The sequence below is a fragment of the Hetaerina americana genome, unplaced genomic scaffold (genome assembly GCF_022747635.1).
Source record: "Hetaerina americana unplaced genomic scaffold, ioHetAmer1.1.p SCAF_15, whole genome shotgun sequence".
NCBI classification, from domain to species: domain Eukaryota; kingdom Metazoa; phylum Arthropoda; class Insecta; order Odonata; family Calopterygidae; genus Hetaerina; species Hetaerina americana.
In genome coordinates this window covers 5,214,061-5,235,263 of record NW_027286625.1, presented here as the reverse complement: position 1 = coordinate 5,235,263, position 21,203 = coordinate 5,214,061, and the positions used below count along the sequence as shown (strand labels likewise).

At 36.6% G+C, this 21,203-nt stretch overlaps 2 protein-coding genes across 2 annotated transcripts; both read left to right on the top strand.

Moving 5' to 3' along the window:
- The first annotated feature begins 876 nt into the window (after positions 1 to 876).
- RpLP0 (ribosomal protein LP0) lies at positions 877 to 10,142 on the top strand. Its single transcript, XM_071583805.1, has 7 exons — positions 877 to 939; positions 1,337 to 1,430; positions 1,516 to 1,691; positions 1,933 to 2,167; positions 2,317 to 2,502; positions 2,856 to 3,014; positions 9,928 to 10,142. Exons 2-7 carry the CDS (start codon positions 1,377 to 1,379, stop codon positions 10,072 to 10,074), a joined length of 957 nt encoding a protein of 318 aa, XP_071439906.1. The 5' UTR covers positions 877 to 939; positions 1,337 to 1,376; the 3' UTR covers positions 10,075 to 10,142.
- Positions 10,143 to 11,568: 1,426 nt separating this feature from the next.
- On the top strand, positions 11,569 to 20,098 carry LOC139686768 (uncharacterized). The gene is made up of 6 exons (XM_071583804.1): positions 11,569 to 11,790; positions 11,879 to 12,102; positions 12,189 to 12,338; positions 12,424 to 12,688; positions 12,951 to 13,265; positions 15,013 to 20,098. The coding sequence occupies exons 1-6, from the start codon at positions 11,665 to 11,667 to the stop codon at positions 15,061 to 15,063; spliced, it is 1,131 nt and encodes a 376-aa protein (XP_071439905.1). The 5' UTR covers positions 11,569 to 11,664; the 3' UTR covers positions 15,064 to 20,098.
- Positions 20,099 to 21,203: the final 1,105 nt, after the last annotated feature.

The window sequence follows — 21,203 nt, the reverse complement described above, 5'->3', positions numbered from 1 at the left end:
TTTCGCCCTCAGTCCTGGAGGCGTCTTCAGGTCCTGACGCCTGATGGACCTGAAGACTAAATTCATATGAGGACTTTTCAAAACATTCAACATTTTTAGATAGAAGATTGATGGCAAGGGAAAAAGAAGAGATTTGTCCTGCTTAATATAATGGTAAAAGTATTTTCAAAGCAGCCTACATTGGGGACATACAAGTACGTTCATGTGAATGAAAATTTCAATTTTATTATAATTTTTTTGAATATGTAACATTATAAAGTTACAAATATGGAAAATATTACCCTTTTCAGAGTGCAAGTGATTCTATTAGGGACCCCTGAGATGTGAGGTCTTCGATGGGCCTTTTTTTTTAGTCTATTTCTCCTTATTTTTCTCTTGATTATGGAGGGAAATATAATTTTAAATTGCATACAACAGACATAGTTACAGAAGAGAAGTGGATTTGGTGGTGGTTAGACAAGACATTCTCACATATATGACTAGACCAGGGTTTCCGAAGCTTTTTTGAATCCTCTGTCCCACCTTACCGCCTCAAAGATTTTGATGCACTTTCTAGCATAATAACCAACCAACCTCTAAAAGAGTACTTATGCTATTGATAGGGACTTTAATTATGAAAAGAAACATTAGTTAACATTTAATTTGACTTCAATGAATTTAAATTTTAGCGAAATTGATTCCTTTTTATATCCGAGATGATTCAACGAAAGAAGCATATTTTTTCATTGTCCCCAAAATAATTGAATTTCCCCCAAATTGCGGTAATTTGAATAGCAGGTTATGTACACCGCCGATTCCTTTATATTTGAAATAACCGCCTCTCAGACCTGAGTCCATTCGATTCAAAGGATCGGTTAATCGGTATATCGATTGTATCGACTTTAGAAATTTCCGATCTGAGCCTAAATAACTCATTCGCACCGTTGTTCTTCGCCTGAGGTAACGTGTTTTTACAGCTGCTTGTATCTTTGTTAAAATTTTCCATCTTCGATTTTCATCCGTTTATATTTAATTATTAATTAAGTAAATTTATAACCTAGGATAAGTTAGTGATATTTTTGAAGCATTTATTGCGATTTAAGTGTTGCAAAGTAGAATGCCACGTGTTTGTAGGCGTTAGTTAATTATCGTTGGTTTGTTCGTCAGAAATTAACGGTTATCAAGTTTTTTTAAAATTATTTATTAAGAAAGTAAAACTACATGTTTTTCACAAAAATTTTGTTATTGTTCTTTTGAATTTATCTCTCCGAGAGTAATTTATGATTTCGATATCGTGAGATTTTTCTGACTTGGAATGTCGTATGTCTTAATGATTGATTTATGAACTTATTTTCAGTCCTTAAAAATCTCTTCGGAGGAATCCCTACAACCACAGGATGGGTAGGGAGGACAAGGCGACCTGGAAGGCAAACTTCTTCACAAAGTTAATCGTAAGTGAAAGCAGTTAGTCCATCCTCTTCAGTTTTTAATTAAATCGAGATTTCCTCTACATTGTGCATTTTCCTTATCTTTCAGCAACTCCTTGACGACTATCCAAAATGCTTCATCGTGGGTGCCGACAATGTCGGGTCAAAGCAAATGCAGCAAATTCGCATGAGTTTGCGTGGCTCGGCCGTCGTACTAATGGGAAAAAATACGATGATGAGAAAGGCCATCCGTGGACATTTGGAAAGGAATCCAGCTCTGGAGAAGTAAGTATAAACATTGACAAAGGTCTTTATGCCGCTAATGCCCTGTGAATTTAAAGACTGGTGGAATTTGAAGAGCCATCAACAATTTGCTGCTTTAGTATTAATCATTGCTCTCTATATCACTCAATTCTGTATTTATCATTGCTTCCAAGGACTGTTGTTGTCTCGTTATTGTTGCTGACCGTTCATATACTATAGTGTATAGTTTTTACGGAAAGTTAATTGCTTATTTATTTTTCAGGCTCCTTAATCACATTAGGGGAAACGTTGGGTTTGTGTTCACCCGTGGTGACCTCGCAGAAGTTCGTGACAAACTGCTTGAGAATAAGGTTCGGGCACCTGCTCGAGCTGGTGCAATTGCGCCATGCCCCGTCATCATCCCTGCTCAAAACACTGGGTTAGGTCCAGAGAAAACATCCTTTTTCCAAGCCCTCTCCATTCCCACCAAAATTTCTAAGGGAACAATTGAAATCATCGTAAGTGATATTTGACGTATTTTGTATTCTGTGTAACATTAAGTATCTCGTAACCATTTTTGCTAGTATTTCTCGTAAATAGATTTATGCATGTTTATTTCAATATACGCGATTTTAAGTGAAATGGATGTTGCATTGTATTTTTACAGAACGATGTCCATATTTTGAAAGAGGGTGACAAGGTTGGACCCTCAGAAGCCACCCTGCTGAACATGTTGAACATCTCCCCATTTTCATATGGGCTGCTGGTGGAAATGGTATATGACTCTGGAACTATATTTGAGCCGAAGATCCTAGATGTGAAACCTGAAGATCTAAGAGTCAAGTTTATGGAGGTTAGTAGACTTCTCTCTTCAGTCACAAATATTTTGGAACTCCTCATGGTTGTATATGCCGCACTAGTTAATGCAACGAGAATTCTGCTCCTAAGTTGAGTAAGTGTTCATTGATGAAATTTTGTTATTTGACTGTGTTATCTAGCTTTCTCTCACAAGAATGTAATGAAGCAATTTTAATGTTCTGCTCTCAAGACGATCCTCGTCGAATAATTCTTACAATTTTTATTTTCACCTGTTTCAATTGAACAGAAAAAAGCTTCAGAACAGTTTATAATTTGAGCCGTGGAGACTTAAGGTTTTCTTATTTCGAGTTTTGAAAAATGTTATTATATTTTTTCTTCTTTTTTCAGGGTGTCAGCCGTGTTGCCTCGTTGTGTTTGTCCATTGGGTATCCAACTGTTGCTTCAGCACCACACAGCCTTATCAATGGATTCAAGAATCTTTTGGCCATTGCTGCTGCTACTGAGGTGGAATTTAAAGAGGCTATCACTGTCAAAGAATTTCTTAAGGTAATGTTGTTTCAAATTAACTTTTCAGCAGTAATGGGTAATGCCATGACATTTTTACCAATTGTGTATTCCAATGCAGAAAACTCAGAAATAATATTAATAAGGTTTTACAGACCTTGGCTTTGTAATGATGAATCCCTTCGTGTCTTAAAGACTGTGCCATTAACTTCTCAGAGCTAGAAATAGCTGAACCCACTGGGAAGGGTACAGTTTGCTGCAGAAAAACCACCATTTGGTTGTCTGAGCATTGCCAAGCTGTTTGCATTGCATCATGTATTCAGTTCCTCTGCTTTGCCACAATTATTGGATCTATTGATTAGCAATGGAGGTTTTCATTAGTTCATTTGTGTAGAATTGTTGTGAGAGAATATCATTTCAATTTTAAAAAGAAATTGAGATCAGTTATTGTATGCTTTAATACCTGCTGATGGATTGGAGCTAAGTTTATTGTTGCTTAAATTTCATAGTTGCACTTAATGTGGACATGTTATTTGCAAGAGTCTTGGGAAGTTTATTAGTCACTCAATAAACTTACAAAAGCCAATGTTTTGGCATGACATTTAATACGTTTTTGGATGACAGATGAGATGATGACATAGGTAAATAAGAGATGAAAATGGAAGAATGTAAACACAACTTTGCAGAAGGAAGTGCAAAGAGTTAAATTATAATTTGAGAGGGGCAACAAATAAGGCAGAAGTGTGGTGGAAGATGTAGTGCGAGGATATGGAATATATGCAGAAGAGTGATATTGTTGCGCTGTACATAAAGGTTAAAACAGTATCGGGAAGTAAGAAGGAAAGATGTGCTAAGAGTTATAGATAAGTCAGGTAAGATAATAGTTGATACAGGAAATTTCTAAGAGAGGTGAAGGGAATGTATAGAACTGTGTGCTAAAGAACTTGGGCCAACAAGGTGAGACATAGAGAAGAACTTTTTTATGGAGGATAGTTGTGTATGGCACAGAAACATGGTCACCGAAGCAGGATGATAAAGTAGAGTGGATGCTTTTGAAATGTGGCTGTGAAGAAGAATATAGAAGGTGAAATGGACCAGAAGGAAAATATGCTAGGAAGTACTAGGTATGATGGGTGAGAAGAGTTTGGGAGAGATCCTAAGGAGGCAGAAAAAATAAAGTGCATATTGATCTGCAGAGGGGAGATTGTTAGGCAAACAAGGGCGGCAGGAACAGGATAGGAATGTTGGACGGGATGAAGTACACCCGAATGATGTTGGATTTTTTGGAAGTTGGTTGGATGACAATAATGTTCATCCAAAACCTACCTTACTGGTAGATTAATTAATAATAATTAATTACTTTTAAGAAAGTTGAGGAATTTTAAGCATGTTAGCTTTTAATTGTAGGCTCTGAATGTATATTTACGTGTCTTGCGTATTTTTTTTTCAAATTTTATTTGGAATATTTATAGGAGTGAAATTATTACCTGGATAGGATCAATTTCGTTTTATTATGAACTGAACTACTGTTTATGCATAATTGTTACTTCTCTCCAGTTCTTGGTATAGCCCTCTTAAGCAAGCCTTCCCCTAGAGCTGTCAAATGCTTGTAACTTCTTCTCAAGAGTACCCCTGTAAATAATTGTATTTTTAATAACTGTATTTCCATTTATTATTTGAACAATACTCAGTAACCCTTTTACTGTAGGAGGAACTGATGCACATCCTTACTACTGGTTTTGCATGTGGTTTTATTCTTTATTACGGGTGGTGATCTAACACGACACTCCTTGTAGGGTATTATGTACACGTAGTCTGTTGCAATGGCATCTATTTTTTCCTCTTGGTAGGAAAATATCTCTAGTCAAGGAAATTGGTGAAAAACAGTTCATTTTTTATCGAAAATATAATTACATTAATTTTACACTTTTATTAAAGTGCCTTTCTGAAATTACACCTCATAATGGTTGACTCCTTGAAAGCATGTTAACGATGAAGAAAGCTTAATGGTCCTTTTAATAATTGCCCCTTCAGGTTTCAAATAATGATGAATACTTTCCATTTTAAATCAGATTGATATAATCAAATCTGACTGTTTTAGTCTAGGGTGGAATAATGATTACAATAATAGATAGTTGCAGGAGGATAAGACATTCCAGATTGAGCAAGCTTGACTAGTGCTGATTGATGTTAGTTGAAGAATTTCGTTTCCTAAATTTCATGTATAGGATCTTCTTAATATGCTGCTACCTGTTCTCAAAATATCCTCCAGTAAATCAACATGCATAACATTTCCAAACCACTGGGCAATGTGGGGATATTATGGATAACATACATACAGTGGTCAACCTGAAGGCTGGTGTGTTATGAAAGCTCATGAATCAGGGTTATGGGTTCTGTTCCTTTCCTGTTGGCTATGGCTTCCTAATTAGACTTGGTATCATATTCCTACATGCCGAGGGTGCCCAAAGAGTATACCCAGGAATTGAACCTGGATCCCTCCAGTCAGTAGTCCAATCCGCTACTCCTGGACTACTATGGCCGATTGATGATATGAGCATAAATTTGTTGTGAACATTGTTTTAACATGGTTCTAAGAATGCAAAAGTAAATTATGCATATTTTCCTTGCTTTTTGATGTGGGAGAATAGACCCAGTGCATCATTCAGAATCATTTGTCGCACATAGTACTTCACATGTTTTTCTGGTCTATTTCAATTTGTATTATCCCTTGTTTATCAAGTACTGGGTATATACATTTAGCTTGAGGATCTTAGTAGTTAACTACCATTAACCATTGGGAGAGTCATGTCAACCACTTCTACCATAGGAGAGTAAGCATGGAGGTTTTCAGTTTTCCTAGACTCCATCCCCAGAGTCACTTTCTGACCTGTTAGTTGCCCAGAGAAATTATTTCTGCCTTTCTTATCCCATCATCCTTGGGATGTGTTAGTCAAAATAATGGAATTTTATTCCTTTGGCTTGGCAGGTTTTGAATAATTAAGCATTTTCAGGTGAATTTCGTGAAGTAATAGTGAACTGTGCATGGCTGCCCATTGTGGGTCAATTTTTTATGCTAGAGTAATGTTTCTGGAATTTTGAAATTCACTTTCTTCACCATTGCACCTTGATGGCAATTAATGGGAGGTACGAGGGGGGGGGGTGGTTACAAATGTGTTGAATGATAATGCTGATATTGGTAATGACATCCTGAGAAACACTTTTATTAGGTTTTACAGTATATTTTTTGAAAAGGGTTAGATGTGGATATGAAAATATTGATAGCTATGGAAAACATGCTATTTTTACCATGAATATATTTTGTTTACTATACATTCATGTAATAACACCCACTACAACATGCAATCCATGAACCAGCTAGGACATCCCAACTAATACATGTATCTTGAAATTTCGCTATGCTGTTCTCCTACCACAGAGATAGCAGTATTGATACCTAAAAAGTCAGCTTCTAGTGGACTGTCATGGCAGGTTTTCATTTCCTGTTACACCATCTAACTTTGTACCTCAATATTGAAAAACTTGGTTGGCTTTGTAATGATGAATCCCATCACGTCTTAAAGGCTGTGTCATTAACTCCTCAGAGCTAGAAATAGCTGAACCCACTGTGGAGGGCATAGTTTGCTGTGGAAAGCAACCATCTGGTTGTCTGAACATTGTTGAACCAAGTTGCGCTTAGAATAGAGGTTATTAAGAGGTTAAAAGAAATGCCTTGGAAGACATCGTTATGTACCACAAGAGTCATTGTTAGTCTGGGCATTGAATAACATAATGTCATACAAATTGTTAAATAATAGCAATAACAAATTTGTGTATTTAGTTAAGATCATTTTCCTTATTTAATATCATGCTTATGCTAATCCTGGTGCATTGGCATACATTAATGGTATGTTGAACTAAAGTCTTTAAATGCTTTGATAGATAAGCCTCGGTTCCTAATTCTTTTCAACACAAAGCTCATTGCATTTTGATATTGTGTAAACTTTGTGTACCTTATTTCCTATTATGTAAAATACCTAGCGCGGTCCGAAGCTTCCTGTGTCCATTCGCGAGCAACATTGCCCCCTCCATCAAGCAGTACGCATGCCCACCCGTGGAAAAAACATATTGGATCTATTTCTTACAAACACGCCTGAACGTATTATTAGTGTATCAACTGATGAGGGGTTGAGTGACCATAAAGCAATTAATGTCCACTTGGACATAGAAATAAAAAAGATCATTAAACCAAAAAGAAAAATTTATAATTACCATAAAGCAGACTTTGAATCTTTTGCCAATCAATTAAACTCTTCACTACCCGAGTTCAAAACCCGCTTAAGTCATGTCAACGTGGAAGAAACTTGGACAGAATTTGTCAATATCATGCAAAAAGGAATCGTAGATTTCATACCTATAAAATACGTTAAAGCAAATCGCGAACCCAGGTGGTACAATAAAGACGTTAGAAAAGCCCTTCGAAAGCAGAGAATGCTACACTCTAGGGTAAAGAGGGCAGGCGTGAACACATCATCCCCTGAGAATAAACAATTATGGGACACATATAGATCCTCCAAAATTGAAACCAAAACACAATTACGTAGCGCTTTGCTGGACTTTAAACGCAAAGTACTTTGCGAGCACTTGGACACTGACCCCAAAGCTTTCTGGTCATATGTTAGGGAAGTAAATGGGAGTAAACAAACCGTGGCTTGCTTAAGGGATTGTAGCAATGTAATTCATACAGACAGTGAGGGTAAAGCTAACATCTTAAATTCATTCTTCCAAAGCGTTTTCTCGAACGATGTTGCCACCGCATATCTCCAAGAAACAATACATACTCCACCCATGGAAAAAATAACAGTGGACCAACAAGGAATTCTAAAATTGCTTAACGAGATTAAACCCAACAAATCCCCGGGTCCCGAAAATATACCAGCTAGGGTGATAAAACATTTAGCTCCAAACATTGCCCCGTACCTTGAATTTATATTCAACAAATCCCTCACAGAGTGCAAAGTACCTAAGATTTGGAAAACCGCGCAAATAACGCCTATTTTTAAAAGTGGTGACAGGGAGGATCCCAGTAATTACAGACCTATATCTCTCACTTCTATCTGTTGCAAAATCTTAGAGCACATAATTGTCAGTTCAATAATGAGACACCTTGACAATATTAACTTTTTAAGTGACAATCAACACGGATTCAGGAAAACCCGCTCCTGCGAGACCCAATTAGGATTATTTACACATGATTTACTTTTATCGGGTGAGAGAGGTAGGCAAGTGGATGCCATCTTCTTAGATTTTCAAAAGGCATTTGATAAGGTCCCACACGGTAAACTCATTCATAAATTAAAGGTCGCGGGTATAAACAAGGGCGCCATAAGTTGGGTTAAAGATTTTCTTTCAGAGCGGGAACAGAGGGTAGTCCTTGATGGCGCTAGTTCCGACAGCGTTCGAGTCACGTCGGGGGTACCTCAGGGAAGTGTGATCGGGCCGTTGCTTTTCTTGATATTTGTTAACGATTTGAACCGCGAAGTGAAAAGTAAAATTAGGATGTTCGCGGATGACACGGTGATCTATCGGGAGATATCTGGGGATGAGGATCGTTTTATTCTAGAGCAGGATTTATATTGCATTACTAAATGGTGTTCTAACTGGGGATTGACTCTAAATTATAATAAATGTTCAGTGGTAAATTTCTTTAAAAGATCAACGGGATTTGCTTACAAATTAGCTGGAGGTGACCTAGCAGTAGTTGATACGGTAAAATACCTAGGTGTCACATTCACCAAAGACTTAACTTGGGGGACTCACATACGTAAAGTCTGCGGTCAAGCATATAAAAAATTGGGATTCATTAGACGCATTGTCGGCAAAAGTGGCTCGAAGGTCAAGGAACGTTGTTACCACGCTCTTGTAAGGCCTCATTTAGAATACGCATGCAGCGTGTGGGATCCGAGTGAAAAAGGTCTCATTCGGGAAATTGAGAAGGTTCAACGCCGGGCAGCCCGTTTTGTAAAAAATTCCTACGATAAAACGCAAAGCGTCACCGAAATGCTCATGGATTTGGGGTGGGAATCATTGGCTGAGAGACGATTCAATGCAAGATTGAAATTATTAAATAAATTTAGATCCGCATGTTTCAGCACCGAGGTCTCGCAAATTATTCGTACTCCTACATACATTAGTCGCTTGGATCATGCATATAAAATTCGGGAAATAGATGCCAGAACTAGCCGACTCAAGGACTCCTTCTTCCCACGGACAATACGGGATAGCAACTGCAGGGTTATAGATAGCAAAAATTCCACTTGCCACCCTCAGTGTCTAAAAAATAATTAGTTGTATTTAAATGCATGCTCTTCCACTAACCTTATGTGTTTTGTTATAATAACACATTCTTCCCGAATGACCTCATTCATGTTCTGTTCATCTGTTTTTAAGTTTCCCTTTCAATCCCTCGTCCCTCTCCGCGGGGGGAAATTCCTGCTACCTGCAACGTTGGGTCGCATTCCCTGCCTTTTAAAGACTCTTTGGGGGCAGAGTGTTTCGTGGTGCATTTTCATGTGGTGTTTCAATTTCTTGCTTGTTGTGTCCTGGCTTCCGTGTTGTAGGATGTCTTTCGTGCTGCATCATGGGGTGCAGTTTTTTAGTTGTTTTGCGGTTTATGTGTTTGCATGAGTATTGGATGAAGGGATTTTTGCATGAGTGTGTGCGCTCCTGTGGGTGTAATTTTCCGTGTTGTTTTTTTTTTGCATGTGGTATTTTTCTTTTTACGGTTGGTGACCTAACACCCCCCGCCACACGCCCTTGCGGCGGCTTGCGGGGTATTATGTAGATGTAGATGTATAGTTGTTTCATTGATATTAGGTTTCCCAAAGTAATAATTGGGAAATGCTAATGTACTAATCTTAAGTCCTGAGTACAAGTTTTTCAATTCCCCTTTCAGGATCCCTCTAAGTTTGCTGTAGCTGCTGCTGTGGCTGCCCCTACTGCTGCTGCTGCTGCTGCACCTGCTGCGGAAGCAAAGAAAGAGGAGAAGAAAGAAGAAAGTGACGAGTCAGATGATGATATGGGCTTTGGTCTTTTTGATTAAAAAACCATGGATGGCTGAACTCTGTTCATTGCATTTTTATTCCCGAATAAATGCCTTTTTGGCTAATAGTTTGTTAATATTTCTTGAACCCTGTGATATCTGATCAATGTGAGGGACATTCATTCACAGTTTGAGAGGGAAGAACATTTCTGCAGTGTAATAGTTGGAATTACTGCTGGCTGCTCGCAGAATTTTTAGTGGCAGCCATCTAATGTCCATTTTTAATGCAACAATTTGTGTAAAATTTGTTTGCCTAGACGTTGCGATGAAGTGCATATTAGAGGATTGCACTCTATAAGTTGTGGCATCTGCAGTTTCTTGGATTTTGTCCATTTTTGTTTTCTTAAGCTTTTTGGCTGTTATTGTTAGGAGTTAAATGTTAATTCCACTGAAGATTGAAATTTAAGGTGCAAGACTGCGATTCAATTTTTTTGTTATGGAGCAATTAATAGCAGACTACCCTTAAATTAAGCTGGTGAGGCTCTCCTAAGATTTTGTGGTTAAGTGAGCTGTTTCAAATAGAAGTGGTTTTTTTTACCATTTCTAACGATTTTCTGACCAAATATTTTGGCCGATTATGCATCGGCGAGAAGTACGTGTGATGGTTTTCATAATACTGAAACTGGTTTTCACGAGTGCTGAATGACTACGATTAAGAGGAACCTTATTAGATACTCCCATAGGAGCACGATGCTTGGTGTCAGGAGGGATGACCTAATATGTTGGGTGTGACTGGTGGAGCCTTGTGACGTCTGATGAATCCTTAAAAGATAGGGAATGTGAATATAGGTTGTGGAAATGGAATTAATTTGAGCAAAGAGTTTAGGAACAGAGTAATATGGTGCAAGGAATAGGAAAGTAAATCATACGACGAGAGTAGTTTTTACTGCCGTAATCACCTTGCTACCTACTGAAACCTAATAGTGGTCGTACCTTGTCCGAAATATGGATCAACAGGTGAGATGATATAACATGCAATGGGAGTGCTACAAAATTAACTTCTTTTTAGGATCTGTCAGGTTACTCGTAAATGAAGTTACACCAATTATTAACTACTACGTAGTGCTACATCGCAACCAATTGATATTTGGAATATATTTTACTAGCATAAAATTTTGTTCTAGTTTTTGTCCATCTTCTCTTGATTTTCTACTTGGTACAGGGATGCTCGGAGCATGTCAAAAAACGTAGGGAATAATCATTTACTGCCTAGTGTAATTAGCTATAATTACTTTCCATGTGGTGGGTACCAAACGTTTGTAAAAATTGTGTACATCGGATAATGTACATAAGGCACACGAATATACGTAACCCCACGCCATACAATCTTCCCTTTATATATATAATATTTTTTCTCGATATACGTTATGACGAATTGTAAATATCTTCGAGCACCACAACCAATAATATAGAGAGATATATCCTTCCCATGTCTGTGGTCTTGACAAAACTTTACAGATTTAAGTGCGTAATAACAGGCGTAACTTTTTTGCGCTAACGCGAGTCACCAGTTGAGCAACAAAATGCGTGCTGCTCTAATTGTGAAGGTGGTCATGTAGAAAGTTATCATTGTGCTTATTTTGAGTAAACATGATAGAGAAAAGAGAAGGAAATACATCGCCGATCACTGCCCACGGCATACATGAGTCGATTTCCACAATATCTCTGGAGACCATTGACCTTTATTTGAAGCAGCTGGAGGCTCAGAAATTGCAGGTTTGTCCGAAATACAACTTAATGTTTTAATATGAGTTGAAGTTGTTAAATATTTCCTTTTAATATTTAAAATTTTACGATTGCACAGGCACAAGCAGATATTTCCCGTTCATTCAGTCAGTTGACGTCCCTGATAAACGCCAGAGAAAAGCAGCTTTTACGTCAAGTAGATGCCATTCATGATCACTTAATATTAATATTGCAATCTCGTAAGACCTTTTGCCCAGATGCTATTGCAAGCTGTGAAAATAAAGATAAAGAACTGCAGTTGAAGGAACAGGAAGCAGAAGGTTCCTTGGATGACGATAAGAGGTGTGGCTGTTGTGTTAACCCCTTTGCTGTTTATGATCTGGAATCTTATTTGAAAGTCTTTGGCAATGGTTATTTCTGTTTTACAGTTGTAATGCAAAAGCATCCCCAGGTATTGATGTTTCAATTGATACTAAGGAGCTCGAAGATCAGATCCTAACTGTAGGTAAAGTCGAAATGACAGGGACAAGTTTTATGCATCTGAGTGAAGACAACGAGGCTTTCGTGTTTCCGTGCAGGTGAGTATTTGAATTGACTAGACATCAAATAACTTATCATTTTTTATCTGTTGACTAATGTAAAGTCAATTTTTTTTCTTCCAAGGGTTCAAAATTATCAGGAAACAAGCCAAGACCACATGCTTCTTTATAAATCTCTCGAGACAACAGAATCACTTAACTCTTCATGTGTCAAAAGTGAAGGCACAGTTCTTGTATCCAGAGAAATGGAATCTACTTCCAATATGGACATAGCGAGTCCAGTTGTACTTAGTGCCAAAGCAGTTTCACCTGACGTCTCTTCCTCAGACAGTCATATGCAAGAGAATCCTGAAGGAAACAATGGTGAAGGGTCAGTGAATTTAGGAAAGGTGAGGAAGTAATGAATAATTGTATTTCAATGCACTGGTATCATGCTCACTCTTATGAAGTCGAAGTTTGTGGAATTAGTATGTGTGTTTTACTCTATAAAGAAATTCTAATGTATGAATTAATTCGTAAGTTTACCATCAAAATATTGACTTGGTTTATTCTTGCTTTTACAAATATGTCGCACATCAAAAGGTTTTTGGTGTTCATACTCTTATCTGATAGGTGTATCATAGTGACATTTTTGTCGTCTTGCATTTTTAGGAAAAGGAATATATTGATGCAAGCGATGACGGGCAATTCCTAAGGAAACTTAGTGAAGAACGATCCGAAGATGTTCAGCACTGGATGAGAGAAATTCTAAATGAGACCAATTCAGAACCCACCAGCTGTGATCCAGAAAGATTTGATCTCTTCACAGTACTCAAGTGTAATCTTAGCAAGGAAGATATAAAGCATGAGAAACTTAAAGTGTGCACTGAGCGGCAATGTACTTCTCGTGTATCAGCAATGGATCATGCATTGGAGAGGGATTCAGTACCCTGCCTGAAAGTGGATCCAGACCATCTCATTCAACAGGTTTTATTTTTGATTTGTCTTCCTTTAATTTCGATGTTTGGCTTTATTTAACACTCTTGAAGGCTAATGTTGAGATGCCTGAAAGTTTACCTGAAAACTCATCCTGATAGACTGGAATGCCAGCCTAAGATCTTAACACTGAGGTCTTGAATGAAGTGTTTTCCAGGATTATTAGTTTAAAATTAAATTAAGACATTTTAGACTTAAGGTTAGAATGTTATTCAGATTAAATCACCAGGGGCCATGAAACAGTATTAAAAAGTTGTTGAATGGAACTGGTTGGATGGCAGGCCACAAGCTACAGTGTTTGACTGTGGCCTGTATGGTCTGAAGTTTAGATTTCTGTGGTTTTATGAAAACTCATAGATATCCCTGTACTGATTTTCTATGTTGAGATTGTTTTTAAAAGCTGAAAAGCTTCAAAAACTTTTCAAATCCTCTGATGAAAAACAGTTATAAATGTATCTTAAAAAACTATGCTATTCTTTTAAAAACAATTGTGTTAAGTTTTGGAACGTATTTATATTTTGTCTAAAGACCTGCATGGGTAACTATCAACACTTGCAAATTGTCTTCGTGCTTTGAGAAATTAACCCTAGTTTACCTTGGATGCAATTACTTGCCCTTAAATATCATACTTTCTTGGAATTGTAATGTTTTCAATATAATTTTGCATTAATGATCCTAATGTTTGATTTATGTCTTCCTAAAATTTTAAATGTTTATAAATTTTCTATTTTAACTAAAGTTTGTCGTTGCACTGAGCAGTTACAATTAAACTAGGAGATGTTAGGTTTAAAATTCTTGTGCAAGATTCTGCTGTTGGTAATATTTGCACTATGTACACTATTTTAATTTTATGTAGACCTTACTAGCTCATTTAGGGAATAAATACTGTTTTTAAATTGTTTCAGCAACATGAATTACTTTGAGGCCATTCTCATACCATGCAGTGCTATCTCATTGTATCTTTGGGTACCGGAATGAGCACATACTCATTAAATCTTTTCAGTGGTCACTGTAGTATATTCTTCATAATTTTTCTACTTTATTCTAAAAATGGTAGATAAGTATTTTATAAATTTACAATTTAAATCTAGTTTAATGTATCATTCTTACAATTACATTAAGGGATCCCATGATGTTTAATTTGCATCATAGATATCATTCTCTCAGAATTACATAAGAGAACGAGTTAAACCTTTAGCTTTGAGGAAAAAGGTCTTTTCACGCTCTGAAGAACGATATATTTCCTGAATAAAATGAATGGTAACTATGGTGGTATGAATTTTATGGGAAGAATCAACCCCAGCTCTACTCTTTCAAAGTGGGCAAAGGATATAGTGAGGGAAATTAGAGAGAAAAAATGAATAAATAAAATAAAAAGATAAAGGGGGGTTAGAACAGAACAAACAATTAAACCAAAATATAACAAAAATTCTCTGGCCAAGGTGTACAGATAGCATTGACCCTCACCCTTATCAGGTCCTCATCTAGACAGGGCTTCAAAGAGGTTTCTCCCTGTGCCAGAAACCATTTCGATAGATATATTTGGCATTTAATACATTGTTTAGGAAAATATATGACAGATATGCCCAGATCTCTTAGCGAAGGGTTTTGTGTATGCGTTTGGCAAGTATTGTTAGTCATGTATAACCTTGGAATGGATGTGTGCCTTAAAAAAATGGAAGTATGAATAGGGTGCCACACTTGATGAATATTTATCCCAAATTTTATTTTCTTTCAGGCAACCCCTGCTGTGACTGCTGTGCCAAGTGAATGTGATTTAATAGAATGATATGCCCATCTGTGATGCTTATGCCATCTAGTCCTTGAGAAGGAGATTGAGTAATCAATGTCTTTCCATTGTGAAATGGTTTGCCAAAAATATTTGTGGTTTTTATTTAAGCTTGCATAACTTAAGTGAGGCTGAGTAGCAAAATGCATACAAAGTATGTTGTAGTTTAAATGGCGGTGAGTGAAGTAAAAGCATGTCCGGGCAAACAATGGGCCATTGGCACTTCGGCAACTATGTCCACGACTTAATTTGACACCGGAGAAATTTTTTATGTCAGTTTTTAATACTTTGGCGTACACTTTTTGGAGAGAATATTAGAGATATATATATGGAATCAATTAGTCCCAACCTTTTTTTTTGTGATTTATACTTAGAAGTTGACATTTTAGGTTCTAGCACCTCGTGAGTGTCATCAATGGTACCATCAAGCACCTCCAGTAGAAGTGTTAAATAATTGTACTTATTTATGTTATCAAATGTAATGGTTTGCTATTTTATGAAGTCAAATGCCAACTCCTTAGAAATTGGCAACAAAATTGTTGGTACCTTCTTTGGAAACTTGATCAATATTCCGTGAATGACAGTCCTTCAAGCATCAGATACCTTATTTGTTGTTGAGACAGTTGCTGCCCTCAAAGAATTGGAAATGGGTGCAGAGATATGGATTCTTTTCTATCCTCGGGGAAAAGTTTTCTTTGGCATCCTTGTCAATTTGATGACGACCATAGTTAATTCCTCATGTGATGATTATAAGCACAGTTTTAAATGCTATTATGGATGAAATTACCGAAATATGTCGTTTAGGATCAAAAATGGCACATAGTTACTTCCTCATCCTGACCTAAAATAGTAGTCTTACTTGATTGCTGTAACTTATTATTTGTATTATTAAATGTTTAGTTTTATGAGCCCATATATGCGTAGCCTCGCCTAATTTATACGTTGCTGAATTTATTTGTTCCTAGTAATATAAATGGCTAATTTGATTCTGATACAACTCTCAAGATGGCTTTTTTTGATATGTGCCTATTGTCGTGGTACTTATGTGTTGGTATTTTTCGTCATCTTTTTCCTATTTTCTTTCATAAATGAAGGTTTTGCCCACTTAGTATTAGAGAAATATTCTGAAGGGGTCGGGGATTCAACTTTAGTGAGGAAGGCTTTAGGGTAAAAACAAAGATGTCATGCAATTGGCGATGAATGTAGGAAAGAGAGCGTATGAGAAAGGTTATTTCTTAATTTGTTAAGGTTTATTGCATGAACTACATAAACTGAGTAGGAGTGTGGTCAATACCGAAATGCCATAACTATTATCGAGCATTGAAAGCAGGCAGGGTTAATTAACAATTGAAGCTGATAAATAATGTCTCTGATCAGTCTTTTAGTGCCGTTTCAGTTTAGCAGTTGATGTGGGGTTTTAGAAAGTAATTGGAATGGAAATTCCATCATATGCCTTTAGTGTAAGAAGTGCTAGTTAAAGAATGATGTTTTAGGGCTTTGACATTTTCAACTCAGGTTTCTACGGACCAAGGGGACCCTTGTGTCTTGAAGCATTTCTGAGCTTACACTCCACCGTGGGTGAACAGCTGGATAATATCTTCCTTTTCTGCTTTCCAAATTTTGTATATGTCCCCTGGGCTTGTAATCCTATGTCAGTAGACAAATTAGGTGAGAAATCATAGAAAAGGTGAAGACATCCACTATGTAGAATTGGGTCCTTTTGTATGAATTACCATATTTTCTGGTGCATAAGATGAACCCCATTTTTTTAAAATTCACATTTTTTTAAGAAAAAATTCAAAGGCTGGCTCATTACACCATTTTTCAATTCCATGTCGCTGGTTGAGTTTACAATGCATCTGCATATGAAAATTTTGGTCACTATCCCTGAGAGGTGATGAAGGATCTCAGGTTTTCCCAGCATATGGTATTCAAGAAGTTCTCTCTGGTTTCCCACTGGGTCAGGTTGCAGTACACCGACTTTTCAAAGGCTGACTCTGCTATCGTCTTCAGGGTAAAGTGACTCACCCTGAAGACGATGACGATATTTTCTTGTCTTTGAATTACATTGGTGCACCTGAGATGAAAAATGTTTAGCTATCCACAATTTAAACTGAAACTGCATTGCGTGATATGTCAGGATTAAACCAGACTCTAGCGTGACAAGGCAGCTGCATCCTTCATGTGATGCATTTAGTCTGTGTAAGTTTTGTATTTATTATATGTACTCATATTTTAAGTAGGCATTACCTGTCCTTGGTTTTTTGTAAATGCCTTCCGTGCATTATGGATACACAGTCAATCCTCTTTTGATGTACATGAAATAAAAAAGATGGATCAAGACAATTTGATCATCAGTTCACTCAAATAGGTGGTGCATTACTTGACTATGCTTCTAATAAATGTCTCGTATGTCTTCTAAAACTTCTCGTATTCAGTCAGTGGTGGTTGAGTAAAAGTAAAAAACTTTGTTGGCAGGGTTTGTTTCCAGCCTTGATCATAGTTGCCATGTGAACATGTTTTTATTGACTACTGCTAATTCCATTATCATTTTCTTGTTTTGCTATTTTTTTTACGCATCGATATCACTACATGCCTTGTGTCATGAATTTTATGCCAGGTGACATTAAATAACCCTTTCCTATTCTTTCACTCAGTAACTTACCGTGATGGGTGATAAAATTATCAGGGGCTTTGATCAAGAGTTGAATTGCATACATATTTTAGAAAATAATACACGCATGAATGTATTTTCATCATATCACTGGAGTGCTACCACCAGTTGATGGGTTTCCTTGTCTCTGTTGTTCCTGTTGAGTAACTAGTATATTAGTATGGCTATGTGAAAAATGTTCCTCTTGGGAAACCAACACCCTGTTTGCCCTAATATGTATTGATATCTATTTAATGAATCGCCTTTGTGTAAGATGGTCGACAGCCATGTATCTATTACATAATGTAACTTTGTAAGGATGTAACTTATTTTAATCAAGTTTGATTTTGTTATGTAATTTCAGTGTTAGCGGAATATGTTTACAGGCTCGATAAATCGAAGGAAGTACATGTATAGTGTGGAATACGTACACGGGTTGCCTGTAAAGTTTTTTAATCAGTATGTTAATTGAAGCCATTTGTTTCATTCTGTAGAAGTAGTGTGCTCAATAGGGCCGATGCTTCTTTGGGAGAACACAAATTCCATAGTTGTTTCAGAACAAAAGGTGTTAATTTATTTTAGACGGCATAAAAATGTTGCTTGATAGATGAAGGATATATGTGGCTTAATAAAAATTGGTGGACAAGCATGGTGTAAGGACATTAGTTTGAGTTACTACCACAAGTTACTTGTTTAGATAAATGAGTCATTGACTCTTTGAGTAGTTGAATATGTACTCCATACACAAGTTAGAGGTTGACTCTCTCTGTGAAAGTCTGAAGATTACACATTATGAGGCATTTATACTGTAGTTCAATGTCTATACACACTTTTGTGTGTTTATTTTTATGTATGTAATCTTTTATAATGGCTTTTACTAGATCAGACATTTGACCATCAATGATGTTGGCATGGTAGCTGCCAGCTTGTCAACAGGGTATTGGTAGTTTTCCATGCATGTAACTTGAAATTTATCTCACCCCATGCTTGGACTCTCAAGAGGATATAATTTCTTCGGAGGTGATAATTTATGCATTATTATACTATTTAACTTCACTGAAAGTTGGCATTTCTGTGAGGCTCAAATTTCATGAGTTAAATGTGTGACTTAAATAATGCTTCACTTAACAAAGTGGAAGATTGATTTGGTTTAACTTAAGTAATTGAATGCTTAATATTGGTAAAAAGCCTGTATGCTTGCCACCCATGATCATGAGTTTTATTTATAAATCTCTTTAGGCAAACTTTAACAGCAAAATTTTTGGTATTATTGAGTGTAATGTTCATGTGGTGTCCTTTTACTCTTATGATACTAGTTTCAAATGTTTTTTTTTTAAATATTCACAGCCCTAATTTATCCAATCACTGAAAATTAGTGTATTTTGTGATTATTTTATAATATTTAACGAGTGAGTATGACGTCCAAGGGATGGGGCCCATGGAACCTTATGACAAGAGGAGGCTAATGCCTACGCCAGGTTTCTCTCCACCCTTCCTTTCCCATCCATCCCCAATGGCGCAAATGACCTTAGCTGTCTGTCGCCTCCCATAAAAACTACTACTATGTAATATTTAAGAGGGCAATGATGAAAAATTTTGTCAGTTTACCTTAGGGCATGCCACCTTTTGAACTTTTTGCTTGTTTTTAAATGTTTGGTGAATGAAACCCTTTCAGTTTAATGCATTTTTGCATCCACTGTGTTAAAATTAGGTAGGATGGTTGCCTACAGCCATTTGCTGTGAAGTGAGGAGAAACTAAGAGTGAGATTATGGAAAAGTACGGATATAGCTAAGGGGAATGGTAATTCATGGGACTCAATTGACTGACCCTGCTTGACCAGTTTTTTAATGTCAGCAGTTTCACTTATATTTGAGTGGCGTGAGATAACTCTTGGTCACTGGGGTGATGTATCAGAAAAGTAAGGGGTGAAAGAAGTGAGGGACAAAAGGTAGAGGAAAGGGATTGGAGATATAATAAAAGGGGAAAATTTGCAATATTGCTTTGAATTAAAAGCCATTGAAAACCCACGTACTTAATCCTATTCCTATTTGACTATAAACCACGATCCTAGTATGCACTCTGATATAAAATTAAAAGTTACATGACCCCCTTGGACTAGCTGAAAAAAATGTGGTTTCCTTTCTACATTGGTATTAAAAAAAATCTATATTTGAATGTTACCTTGATGGTAATAGGCACCATTTTCCAATGGACATTAACACTCGATCGAAAAAAAGTATAATTTTGTAAAAAAAAATTTGGAATGTGGAGGATATTGATATTTCTCATGGAAGGTGTTCAATTTTTATTTATTTTATTTTTATCGGATTAGTTTGAGTCTGAGAAAATGTTTAAAAAATAAATGTGATTTGTGACATTAACCTGCATTTCATTTTTTGTTTGCCCATGGTTTATGAGTGTGAAGTTATTAGTGGAAGCAGGCAGGTAAGTTCTACTTTTCTTCCTGAAGCTCGCGGCACTCAGATGCACAGCGTGATGTTGAAGAGGGGGTGAGTTTTGTGGAGAGGGTAGTGACAAGAAATGTGAGGGGGGGGGTGAGGGTGGTGAGTGCATGGCAAAGTGGCCACAGCAGCATTTCAGAGGTAAAGAGGTAATTTTCATATATTGGACAACTCTTGTTTGCTGTGGTGCAGGTGGAACCCTTATAATCCCTGCAGCTTCTCCTGTATGTGTGGTAGAAGTTGTTTAATATATCCTTAGGCATAATACATTTTCATTGAGTTGTCAGGAAGAAAACAAAAAAGTTAGACTCCAGAAAATAACACTTATCAAAGTACATATGAAGTGCAATATAAAAAATAAATAGATTGATTTAAAGATAAAATCAAAGTTATTACATATTATATTCTTTAATAATATTGAACAAGTTTTCTTTGCATAATATTGTTTACACGTTTTAATTTCCTGTGATCCAGGCATTTATTTGCCAACAGCAGCTTATTGTTGAGGCTGAATCCTTTGTTAATGTGCCAGGAGTTGAGGAATGTATGTTGTTTTTTGTGCCATGACAAGTAGAATATCAATTACAAAAAAATTTAAAAAGGGACCATATGGGAATATGGTTTTTGTTGGTAATGGCAACTTATTTGGGAAATTATACTTGTAAGGTAAAATTCAACACAATTGCTCCTTGCGTATCAGCCTAAAGCTTGACCCTGTTTGCAGATGGTCATTCAGTACTATCACTTTAGGTTGCATGGGTGAAAATGATTGCATATCTTGGATTTCTTGTCATATTTGACATGCGTATTTGTCAAACTTGCCTCCATTGTGCTTTTTTTAGTAAGTTTTAGAATTTTGTGACATTACTCGCCGCAATATGAATTAAACTAATTAATTCTCTGGATTAAAACAAAGTCTATTAATAGCGTAATCCAATTTCAAAATCTATTGCAGGGAAATCCCTTAAAGTAACTTTAAAGTTACGGGTTGATATGAATTGCAAATCATTTTGCTTACATTCCT